This window comes from Lycium ferocissimum, chromosome 7, assembly GCF_029784015.1.
Source record: "Lycium ferocissimum isolate CSIRO_LF1 chromosome 7, AGI_CSIRO_Lferr_CH_V1, whole genome shotgun sequence".
Lineage (NCBI taxonomy): Eukaryota > Viridiplantae > Streptophyta > Magnoliopsida > Solanales > Solanaceae > Lycium > Lycium ferocissimum.
Genome location: NC_081348.1, coordinates 53,379,656 through 53,391,979, shown reverse-complemented (window position 1 = coordinate 53,391,979; position 12,324 = coordinate 53,379,656). Strand labels below are relative to the sequence as shown.

Here is a 12,324-nt window from a genome sequence, read left to right as displayed (position 1 = left end):
AGTTTTCAGACGTCACTCTCTTCCATGAAGTTGATTTCTTCACATACACTTATCAGGTTTCAGAGTTACACAAGAAAGAGAGAATAAGTGTTAGGCAGTATCCCTGAATTCAGACACTGCTCAAATGATGCACATCCATAGCCTGATTACAGCTTGTTGGATGTAATTCTTTTGCAAGTCCAGTGTCGTACACAGATTTTTGCTAGTAGACAGTAAATTCTTCCTAAGTGCTGATTTTATCTTGGGGAAATCCTCTATGAGATGTCAGCTTTTCTAATGTTTGGAGCTTCCTCTTCTCAATGAAAACAACTTAGAATCAATGAGTCTGCAATGTTATCTTAAATAGCAAGATGATGCATCTGTTTCGCAAAACTGGCTTTCTTCAGAGCTGAAATTTTTAACTGTCAGAACCCATTAATGCTAGTATCCTCTAGAAAAATGAAATCTGATATCTAGAAATTTTACAGCCAAAGCTAAAAAATAGTACTTGAAGCCTTAGAATTGCCTAGGATACGAAGCAAGAGAATAATTCAGAGTCTCTTCATCAAACTTCATTTAAGTGGAGTATATAATCTGTTTCAAATGCACCAAATGGGTTTAATTCGTCTCTCCGAACTGGTATGTCTTGGAAACCGGTTATCTGGGATCAAGTTCTGCACATGAATGGCTATTTTATTGTCCGGCTCTCTGCTTTTGGATATTTGGGAGAAGTTTGTTATCTCGAGGTCAGGATAACACGTGCTTTTAACGTCAATCTTGCATGCTGTTTTTGCTGTCATTTTTTTTCTATCAGTTATCTTTAAGAATATCTTCTTGTTTCAGTATTTCTTCCACCAAAATTTGTACATTTTCTGTTTTCAAGTGTTGTCCTTCAACTTCCAGTTAATTATTGGCATTCTACTTTATGGTTTGAAGTCTGTTTTCCGATTTCAAATGGTCCTTATATCTTTCTTCCTTAATGGTTTTGATTGAAGCATGTGCCTCATTTGTTGGCTACCTAGTTTAAAAGTCACATGCCTTTTATCTTTGAATAAGGCAAACGAGTTATCTTTGTGACTGTTTTTGTGAGTTTATCAATTGAATTAAGCAAATGATTCATCTTTGTGACTGTTGTGTGAGTTTATCGCATTGAAAAAGGAAGCTATGCAGTATGACAACTGAGGAAAATGACCATTTGATGATACAATATATTGAGGGCCACCATTTTACACGTATTTTTATGTCATTTTAGAGAGAGAATTTTATGAAGTTCTTAAACTTCTAGTGGTCGGACAGCCTGATGTAGTAATCAATGTGAACTCTGTAACTTTCTGATCTTTCTACCTCCACCCCATCCTTTATCTATTTTTTTTTTTGAAAATAGTAACAAGCACCTCCATCCCTCTCTTTTAATTTCTGAATTTACTTCGGGGGTTTTGAGGTTCTATTTTTATTACGTGTTGATATTTGTAACAATATTTGCATAAATTAACCTGCTGCTTGAGTTTGCGGCTTTTGTCCTATTGTTATGCCCAGTATTTTAAACTTCTCCCAACAGTATTTTCAGTGACTAGCGCTTATTGGTTGACACCAATAAATAATCTTATGCAGATTTGAAGATGAAAAATCTGTTTCTAATCTGTACGAAGAAATGTGGGAAGAAAATATGAGTAGTGAACGGGTTACTCTTCAATTGTACTTGGGGGAGATCGTTGAGCTTATCAGTGGAGGAATTATGTCATCATCATGGTCTAGTAAACGGAAGGTATTAATAATGTGCCTTATATTCACTCTCATTCCAAGACAAGTGCATGAAATTTTAACCATCTGCAGTTTTCTTCCTTGCACCTTAGCAGAAAAGGTAGTTTGGATTGTCTCTGGAGTTGTACTATCCTGTTTATATTCTCATGCAGGCTGCTCAGGCAATCAGTAAGCTCTGTGACACCCTTGGTGAGGTGGTTTCCTCACAGCACCATGTTCTCCTCTCATCCCTCTTGAAGGAAATTCCTGGCCGCCTATGGGAGGTAGCAGTTGGTACTTTTATCTTTTTATTTCCTTGGGTGAACTGGTATTATTTCTTCTATTTCGCTCTATCCCAGTTTATATGGTAGGCTCTCCATTTTGGGATGTCCCAAGATCTTATAACATGATTCCGCTAATAATAGGGTTATTTTAAACATTTTTCACATTTTTTAAGAATTTCTATTCACTTAACTTTTTCAACTTTTGAACTTTGTAATATTTTCTCAGCCAAACTAGCTTTTCAATTGTTTTTTCAATATTCTTTTTTCCATGCCACTATATAACAGTTCTAGTCCCTGAAGTCTTAATTTATCAGCTGGATCCTTTTACTTAAGCCTGTACAGAATATTGTGTTTATTGTTTAATTATTGTGATAATGATTATTTAACAGAAAAATGCATTGATATGTTGCAGGGAAAGGATGCAGTACTCTCTGCATTATCTGCACTCTGTATGTCGTGTCATAAAGCAATTTCTGCTGCTGATCCTAACGCTCCAGATGCCATTTTGAGTCTTATATTATCTGCATGTGCAAAGAAAACAAAGAAGTATCGTGAAGCAGCTTTCTTCTGTCTTGAGCAGGTAAATATGCACTCTGGATGTTTGAGCACCTTTATTCATGCAGGCAGGAGCATGCGAATTTTTTGCCTGAAATATCTGACAGCAGTTAATGTGAATAATTTTCATATTTTCGTTTTTTGACCAGTGATTATGTAGAAGAGTCATTCCAAGACATACTTTCTTCCCTTATGAGGGATAATGTCAAATAGAAGTGTTCGATCTTCCAATGTTTTTAGTTCAACCACCAATGAAAAATAAATTGGAGGATAATTAAACACCTAAGGGGTTTGGTTGATGAAGGTTTGATTGATGAACAAGTTATACAGAGATTATAAAATGGTGATCAAGTCTTGACGGGATTATTTAGTGGATACACTTTTATTGGTATATGTTTGGTTCGTTGGACTAAAAATGGGTACTGAGTATAATATAAAACATGTGTTTGGTTTTACACTAGATAAACGGAAAAAACTTATTTTCAATTTTAAACCTGACTTTTTAAAAAGACTTTGGGAGTAGAGCTTTGGAAAAAGGCATCTTTGTCATTTTAGTGTTTTATCCCGGGATTGTATTCCCATATTGAGTGTGGTATAAAACTAATACAACAATTGTGTAATATATAATCCTGGGATTGCTAATCCTGGAAACAAAAGTTTGACCAAACACGGGATAAAATTATCCCGTTTCTTATCCCGGAATTGTTATCCCTTATCACACAAATCAAACAACCCTTAAGTGAAATGACTTAAACTTCATAGTCAACTTCATAGCCGATTGGTATCACATCATTCAGACACATTCTACATTGGTAGTTTAAGACTTTGAAGATTCAATCTTTTAGCGCCTTCCATAATCCAATAAAATATGCTTTAGAAGATGTAATTATAGAAATGGCATTTTACTGTGAAGCAGTATTGAAAAGGTACTGATATGCATGATGCTATGTGTCTACTTTGCAGAGGTATATTCTGCAGCAGTATATGTGCGCTATAGGTTCAAAGCCTCACTAAAACTTTTGCTTGTACTGTTAGTAAAGCTTGTTGTAGTTAATTTTTGTCAAACCTTCAGCTGCGCACAACCTCCCCCCCACAACACACACACAAAAAAACCCCTCTTCCAGGTAAAAAGACCCCCAAATAGATGAAGAATGCTCAAAAAACTTAACCTATGTCAAGAATGTTCAAGAATTTGCACCGAAGGGATGAAAGGTGAAAACGTGTTGCAAGAAGTTAATAACCGGATAGCTATAACTGGATCTAATAAAAGTAAAGATGTCAATCAAATAGAACACTTGCACGTGTTGTTAAGCTGGAGCACTGGTTTTTGGCAAACTGGAGCCGTGTCGCGAGGACTCCTTTCTATTCAATCAGAAATTCCGGACAATGTTTTCTGTGAGAGTTTTCTACCTAAAGGAAATTTTATATCATATAGTACAGTTAAATGGAGCGACATGGTTATTGAGGATTCACACAGCCGACACCAAATTGCTTGGATTGAGGCATAGTTGTTGTTTGCATGCTGTAGTTGAAAAAGCAAGGAACCAACATTATACTGCTGTACTGAAAGTTACAGCAAATCAAATGCTCTTTAGGGTATAAGTTGGGAAAAATAGGTGGAGTTAGTACATATGTTGTATGCTGATAGCGATGATCTTTGCACTGTTGCTTGCTTTCCATATACACTACGGAATAATCTGAGTAGAAAGTAATTTACATAATGCTTGTCTAGTTTAATTTGATCATTTGGTGTAATGTTTTAGCTTCCTCATGTTTCATGGCATTAAATACTATTTCCTTTGGTCGTCTCTCCTTTCAGGTTTTAAAGGCATTCAACAATCCAGACTTCTTCAATAAAGCTTTTCCACAATTATTTGACATGTGCAGTCTGCAAATTAATACAGGGACTGATCAAATTAATTTGTCAAGTGATCTCACAGGAGGTATTGCATGAATTGTTTTATTTGTCTTCCCTTATGGTAGATGTACGACCGTTAATGATGCATATTTGAGCGTCTTAGAAGCTCAAACTCATTTGTCTAATTATGCCTTTTTATTATTTACAGGAGACGAGAAGGAGGATTTTTCTTCTGCGCATGATAAGATAGTAAATTGTGTAACAGCATGCATCCACATAGCACGGACAACTGATATTATTCAACAGCAGAAGAACTTGATTGATTTTTTCTTAATTTCACTATCACCAAACTTTTCATGGCCAGGTATGCCCCTCATAACATTACTTATCCTGACCAAGATGGTGAAACAGTTATTCCTGTCCTGATGTGCTTGTTTTCTTTTCTGCAGTTAAAGTGTCTGTTTTTTCGTCAATTAAGGAGCTATGCTCAAAGCTGCACACAGAAGTTGGTTCTCAAGATACTTCTCAATATGCGTGCATAATTGCTTTCGCCCATGAGGTGATTCATATCCCAAAGTTGCATTTTTTCCGTCACTAATACTGCACCGGGATTCTAATTAAAATTTTGGTCTCTCCAGTTGTTCTGCAAAACCTCTGTGAAAGTACTTGAAATTATACAAACAGTAAAAATTGCCCAGGTATGTCATCTTCTTTATGCTGTTAGGCTTATCAGAAACAAATATGGATTCCCTCTTTCACACGTGTCATTACTACTATTTCATCTCGTCCACTATCAACACCTGATTGTCTGTTGTTACGTTGAATGGAGATATCTCCATGCTGGTGTCTCTTCCTGCCTTTATAAACTGTTTGGCCAAACCTCTGAGAAGCTAAAAGTGCTTAATTTTTACAAAGGGTGCTTATTTTAGAAAGTTGAGGTGTTTGGCCAAGCTTTAGGGGAAAAGTAAGTGCTTTTAAGCAGTAGCGGAAGCAGTTTTTCAGAAGCTAAAAAGAGTAGCTTTTCCTCCGAAGCACTTCTGGAACATTGGCCAAGCACAAAGTACGGATCTAAAAGTGTTTTTCAAATTGATTAGCCAGACATGAACTACTCCCTCCGTTCCATAATAAGTGGTTCTTTTAGCTTATGCACACCCCTTAAGAAATTGCTCACTCCTAGAAACTTATGAGTGTTTTTACTAACTTACCCCTAAGTATTCTTGAAAAAGAAATGGTAGTTAATGAATCTTGATTATTTAAATAAGGGCAATTTGGGTATTCTTGAAATCCTAAAGCACCACTTACTTTGAAAAGCCTAAAAAACCACTTATTATGGAACGGAGGGAGTATTACTTTCCTAACATTCTTTTTCTAAAAGCACTTTTCAAAATAAGCCAATTTTGGAAATTTGGCCAAACAGGCTATTACTCTTTTTTCAGTTGCGATATCCTCCTGACTTCAGTAATTCAGCTAATTTTCTCTGCCGGTTAGGATCAATTATGTATAGCTGTTGTATACTTGTTTCTGCGGTCCTGTCTTCTGGTCACCCAATCTTATGTCTAGGGTGATAGAACTTAGTAACAGTTCTGTAGATTTAATGTTCTTTCTGGCCTCACAAGATTCCCACTGCATGCATTTAGCAATGTTTCTGCATTGAATAAGAAACGTGAATTATGCCTGAAATGAACTGTGATCTCATCATTCATTTGAGAAAAGTCAATGTTATACAATACATTTATGACTAGTATTTTCAATTATAGAATTCATTTATGGAAATGGAAAGGGGATATCCTGTGATTTCTTGCTCAGGTTTGTTAGAAGGTTTTTGTTTGTTTTATATTTCATTGTGAACCTAATACATTTTCATCCGTGCGCAAACTCAGGTTCACATAGCAGCTTCAGAGTGCCTTCTGGAAATGGTGAACTTATTGAAAGCTACTGGACAGTTGCCTGGTGGAGAAGTGGCATTCAGCTGCGAGTTTGTGCAAGTCTATGATGTGGAAAAGAACGAACATGCTAAGTCTTTGCTGAAGAGATGCATTGACATCCTCGAAAACCTCGAGAAAGAGCACAAAGTTTCAAGCTGAATTCATTGATTATATGTGGACTACAGGGGATACATTTGCTTGGAATGCAGAACTCATTGCAGCTGCATTTGGATCTGCTATAGGCTGCACTCTCTCGTGGGCAGGAGAAAATAGGTAAGGAAAAAAAAAGGAATCAAATACAAAGATCTTGAGCTTGTCACGCAAAGGCGAACACTACCTTACTATAATATAATGACAAGCCATTTATTAATGGTAATATAATTGGCAGAGATCAATGTAACTTTGAATTTTTTTATATGTTAATGAAATTTCTGATGATTTGTTTTTGTTGTAAGCATCATTTCTTGTTATTGATCTTGAACAGTGAAAATGTATGATTATTTAGGATGTCAAATTTGCTAAGTTATATTCTGGTGACTATCTAAAAGTTAAGGATTAAGTGATAACCTACCGATATAATTGCTACTTTACATTCGATATGTATAAAGTTTAATTCTCAACAGGGTTTCATTCTCTTTCCTCTACATGCTTTCCCAAAAGAGACTATGAGTGTAATAAGAGTAGATGTCGACAAAAGGATTACCCTAAGATGTGGCTACTGAAAATGAATTAAATCAGTCCCATTCGTACTGACTTTATTCTACAACTTATCCTCAAAGGAATTACTTACTGCCACAACCATTGCTCCCTTTTAAGTGGTGTATTATTGTTTCCGTCATGAATGTTGCTTCAAAATATATTTCTTTTTCCATGTAAAACTTTTGTTTCAAATACATAACAATATAAAATTAGTGGATGGCGTTTAAAGATGGTTATGTCAATAATAATTTAGTTTGTGATGATTAATACCTTAAATAACCTAGCTAGTCGCTATGAACTTTTCACTTGCACATATATCATATGCATATTATTATAAATTTTTGGAGTAATTTCTCAAACGGTCACTCAGCTTCATGAGTTTACATACCAACACATCATTTTATTTTATTTTGTATTAATAAAGTATCTTAACTATTCATTTATTTCTATGAAAGTTGTTCATGCTAGAAACTTAAATTAAACCACCGGGCACTACCATTATTTATTATTCTTTGTAAAACGACCAGCAAATGTAAAACCACCAGAAAATTTACTCTTTTTTCCTACTTCATTAACTTACACTCTAGTAAAGTTGTTGATACGGGATATTTGTGTTTAGAGTGGGTGGATGTATCTGCAATCGATCGTATTTAGTGTTAGGTTTAATGATAACTACATCATACATGTATGTCATACTTTGTTTTTTTTAAAAAGGCCCAAAATAGAAAGAAAAAACTGTCATTTGTCTGATACTCTTGTACTATTATTCAAATGGATAAAATGCAGATTACTTCGATAAATCTGGAAAATTTTGAAGATTATCTATTGCTAAATTTAGCATAATGGATACAATTATCTACGTTAATAATTAAGTACAAAGAAAGAGAGAGTTTTCCTGTGGTGTTATCTAAGTTTTCGACATGAGTGACTTTCAATTAAACAAATAATTAAGTGACTTTATTGATATAAAGCAAAGAAAAATGACCTTGGTAGATAAATTCATCACGTTGAGTGACCATTTGAGAAATTTAAATGACCTTGGTCGATAAATTCATCACGTTGAGTGACCATTTGAGAAATTTACTCGTAAAACATTCTTATATGCCCCAATACATTTATTAGTATACTGTATTAATAAAAACTTATGACTCATACTCTTGAAAATAAAATTTTACATTATTTGAAGAAAACATAGTAAAATTTTTATATATACACATGTTTCCCATGAGAAGTCGTCAACTAAGAGATTACCATCAAACTTAATGCCATAGTTTTCCTATTAAGTGAGACAACTTCATAATCAGGTTCTGTTTAAATAGTCATTATTGGCTTGAATCATATTAGGGATGCTAAAACATACATTGTTGATACCTAGTTCATTTTTTGTTCTGTTTGAGTTAATTACTTATAAAACACTAGCAAGTAGAGTGAATGGATTTTACATTAACAAGTATAATACAAATAGACCTTGGCTGTTGAATGTTTTCCCAAAGAAAATCACAAATTTACACATCAAAGAACCTCAAGAAGAATAACAGATCAAGACTAACCAATATCCACATTTGGAATGTGAGCAATTTTGTGCCAGTCCTCTCCCATCCCGTTCTCACACCGCTTTATCATTGCTGGGCAGCCATAAACTTGTAGACTTGTGAGGGCTGTTTTGTGCTGCAATCCCTCGGGTAAAGATTTTAGCATCTTACAGTTTTGAACATATAAGTCGGTGAGGGAAGTTAAACCTTCCATTCCTTGCTCGAGGAGACTCTCTAGTGCGTAACAATAACGAATTTCCAGACGCTTCAAAGCATTGAGACTAGCCAGGCTGCTAGGCAACTGTCTGAGTTTTTTGAAGTATATAATACTCAAGGACTCAAGATTCGCAAGTTTGAACATTTGTTCTGGGAGTGTAGTTACTTCAAGGTTATGGTCAATAGAGAGGGAAGTAAGAGTGCTAAGCTTAGATATGGAGCTAAAACTTGTTGCATCTAATTTGCCCCAGACATCTAATTTCTTGACAGAAGACAGGGTTGGAAAAACAAACATAGGACAATGCCAAATCTCCATTTCTTCAAGCATGGAGAATTGATCTTCTCCTACCGTTCTCAACAATCCTTTCAGATTGGGAAACCTTTCTATAGCAAGTCGTTTCAAGTACGGGAATCTTATTGTGGGGAATCCAGAATGACCATTATCCTCTTCAATATACTCCACCTCCGCAGACCCGTTGTATAACTTTAGAGTTTCTAGACAAGGCAGCTCCCCAAAGGGTGGTAAACACGAGCAGTTTTCACATCCAATTTCAATAGAGACAACATTTTTCAAAACTGAAGCATTCATCCAATTTGGGAAATGAAAACCTCTGAAGCCAGTGAGCTTTAATGATTTCAGATTGGGGTGTGGTCTGAGGGCTTCAAGCACTTTTTCATCCAAATTTTTTTCTGATTCAAATCCATATGCCCTAATATCCCAACTCATGCTTAAATTGTACAAATTTGCTTTTGTAGATAAATTAGCTTCTTTTGCATCCTTATCATTCTTCACTCTCTCAAGGTGTGTGATTGAAAGTGAGCCATGTAGGTTTAGGTTTCGTAGTTCGCCAAGTAGATAACCTTTCCTCTGACCCACAACAAAGCACTCTAGTGTCTTAAGGCATGTCAATGATCCTATTCTTGGTGGCATAGACGTCAGTAGACAACACTTGAACAGGAGATTTCTAAGACTCCGTAGTGTACTTGTTTGTTTTGGCAAATAGGAAAGTGAGATACAACATGATAGATCGAGAGTCTGCAGATTTTGAAGCTTGCATAACCTCTTTGGAAGGCTACGGATGCTACTGCCAAACAAGTTCAACAACCTTAAATGTATTAGATCTCCGATGGAAGATGATAACTGCTCCACCTTTGAAAATTTCATATCAAGAACCCTTAGCGAGGCAAACCTTTTCAAGAGCAAAGGAGAGTAAGAAGGCACCTCTTCAGCAAAACCAATGGACATGATATTTTTCTCTGCTACTCTTACTTGACGAATTTTGCTGCTCCTTGTGTTTGTTGAGAACAGAGAAGTAGCCAAATCGTGGATGAGATCATGCATCTTGAAATAAGTATTACCAAATTTATCTTCTTCGACCTCTTGGAAGAAAGACCTCAAGTATAGTTCTTTCCATACTTCATTACCCACATCCTCTAGCTCCAAATTTCCTTTTGATAAAATAAAACCATGTTCCATCCAGAGAGTGATGAGATTTTTCTTTTCCATTTTAGTGTCTTTTGGGAATACTGCACAGAAAGCAAAACATTGCCTCAAATCAAGTGGAAGGTGATGATAACTCAGTCTCAAAGCACCCAATATTGAAGTTTCATCTTGCGGTAAACTCCAAATCTCATTGTCTCTCACATGTTCCCATTCGCTTTTTTCTCTCTTGAAGCGTAAAAGACCTCCAAGAGTATTGGCTGCTAGAGGCACACCCCCACATTTATTCACAATCTCCTTTCCAATGGCCATAAGGTCGGGGTTTGTTTCCTTTTGGTACCCAAATGCACGTTGCATAAACGACAACCAACAATCTTCTTGAGACAAATTTGATAACTGATATGGTTGCAAAGTTCCCATAATTGATCCAACCTTTCTAAGACGAGTAGTGGCTAGAACAGAAGCACCTCTAGCTCCAACCTTTAAGACTGCTTTTAACTTAGCCCACTTTTCTTGATCATCATTCCAAACATCATCTAAAACAAGCAAGTATCTTTTTCCATTCAACAACTCTTGAAGCTTCTTTTGGAGGGGAGCCAAGTCCATGTCACCAATAGGCCTTCCTTCAATAGATTCTACAATTGCCTTTATCAACCTTTTCTCATCAAAATCATCTGAGACACAAACCCATATCTTTAGATTGAAATGCTCAATCACTCTCTGATTATTGAAAACCATTTGCGCAACTGTCGTCTTTCCTAGTCCCCCCATACCAAGTATTGGGAGCACCGGAAGGTCTTGGGCATTATTAACATTTTTTATCAGGATTTTCACTATCTCGTCCTCCTCTTTGTCCCTTCCATAGACTTGTGGTTCCGCTAAAACAAAACCTGTTCCAAGCAATGCGGACACAAGTATTGTTACATTCTAGCTCACTAGGAGGAGTCTGTAACCGGGAATAATAGAATATGTTCGCAAAATAACGAGACAAGTAAGGGTTGACATGGAACAAACATGTAGAGAAAATCTCTAAAACTTATCTTCACCCCAAAATACACTATCTGGTAACTACAAAAAATTGAATATAAACTAAGCTTTTAGTAAGTACTCCACTATTTTTGGCTAGAAACTGTTTATGAGGAGCACCTGTTTCACGTGTAGCAGCTTGTTTCTCCGCAATCTTTTCGCGCAAATGGAATTTCCTTCTTTCCTCAGCAATTGCATCTAGTTTCTCCATAATTCCTTTCATTCTTTTTCCAACCTTGTAACGGAAAGTGATAATATTTGGACGAATACACCCTAATAGAGACTGATTAAATCTTGCTGCCTCAGTTTTACATTTGTCCAATATGTCATCGACTTCATATGCAGCAGCATTGAGTTTCTGCAACCAATTCTCTATTGCCTCGTCCTTCAATTGCTTCTCCAAAGCATCTTCAAGCACAACTTGGATCGTAGAAAACGTGCTCGAAAGCTTTTTGAACTCATTTTCAAAACCGAAAATCAATACAAGTTCCCCTTGGATAAAAGAAGTCAGATTGTCTAGTAAAACTTGAAGGAAAGCTTCTGCCATACGTTGGAATTCACTATAACATATAGTGGAGAAAGTACTCTTAGAGTAATGGAATTGTAACACAAAAGTATAAAGCTATTTGAATATATTGGGCAGTCCAAAGTGACTGATATATTCAAAAGCTTGGGTCTGGATTTGCAGTAATTGATCAGTTTGTGAACTCAATTATTACAGGTAAACTGCAAGTGGCATGACTTTCATTGCACCTATAGCTCTCTCGCTGCCCTCTACCGAGACTTTTCTTTCCCCTTTGACTGCCAAAATGGCAATTGGGGCGGGGCCGGCAAAATATCCCAATTTATACACACTCTTTCCCATTCGGTCTTTTTCTATGTAGCAACAATTTAACATTTAAATTTTCATTTTACCTTTAATGAAATAATTTCTAGCCACAAAATTTTTTTGACTTATTTTAGACCACAAGATTAAAAAGTTTCATTTTTTTTCTTAAACTTCATACCTAATCAAACACCTTCGTATAAATTGACACAGAGAGAGTGTTTTTATGCCAGGGGGGGGGTG

At 36.0% G+C, this 12,324-nt stretch overlaps 2 protein-coding genes across 3 annotated transcripts in view; one reads left to right on the top strand and one right to left on the bottom strand.

Moving 5' to 3' along the window:
- Positions 1-6,787, top strand: part of LOC132065663 (uncharacterized) — a 49,337-nt gene extending 42,550 nt beyond the window's left edge. For both annotated transcript variants that reach the window (XM_059459152.1, XM_059459153.1), the window contains 8 exons: positions 1,591-1,744; positions 1,893-2,003; positions 2,416-2,583; positions 4,378-4,501; positions 4,625-4,780; positions 4,866-4,975; positions 5,055-5,114; positions 6,297-6,787. In XM_059459152.1, the coding sequence (XP_059315135.1) occupies positions 1,591-1,744; positions 1,893-2,003; positions 2,416-2,583; positions 4,378-4,501; positions 4,625-4,780; positions 4,866-4,975; positions 5,055-5,114; positions 6,297-6,500 (1,087 nt within the window). In that variant the 3' untranslated portion in view covers positions 6,501-6,787. The remainder of the gene's footprint in view (positions 1-1,590; positions 1,745-1,892; positions 2,004-2,415; positions 2,584-4,377; positions 4,502-4,624; positions 4,781-4,865; positions 4,976-5,054; positions 5,115-6,296) is intronic.
- A 1,676-nt stretch (positions 6,788-8,463) lies between these two features.
- Positions 8,464-12,071, bottom strand: LOC132065662 (putative disease resistance protein RGA3). The gene is made up of 2 exons (XM_059459151.1): positions 11,376-12,071; positions 8,464-11,119 (listed from the first exon to the last, which is right to left on the bottom strand). The coding sequence occupies exons 1-2, from the start codon at positions 11,800-11,802 to the stop codon at positions 8,586-8,588; spliced, it is 2,961 nt and encodes a 986-aa protein (XP_059315134.1). The 5' UTR covers positions 11,803-12,071; the 3' UTR covers positions 8,464-8,585.
- Positions 12,072-12,324: the final 253 nt, after the last annotated feature.

What these genes read in the sequence shown, in the direction of transcription:
- LOC132065662 (XM_059459151.1), bottom strand. Translation starts at nt 11,802, where the DNA reads ATGGCAGAAGCTTTCCTTCAAGTTTTACTAGACAATCTGACTTCTTTT. An exon ending in AGCTGCTACACGTGAAACAG is followed by an intron (nt 11,120 to 11,375) that starts GTGCTCCTCATA and finishes TGCTTGGAACAG; the next exon opens with GTTTTGTTTTAGCGGAACCA.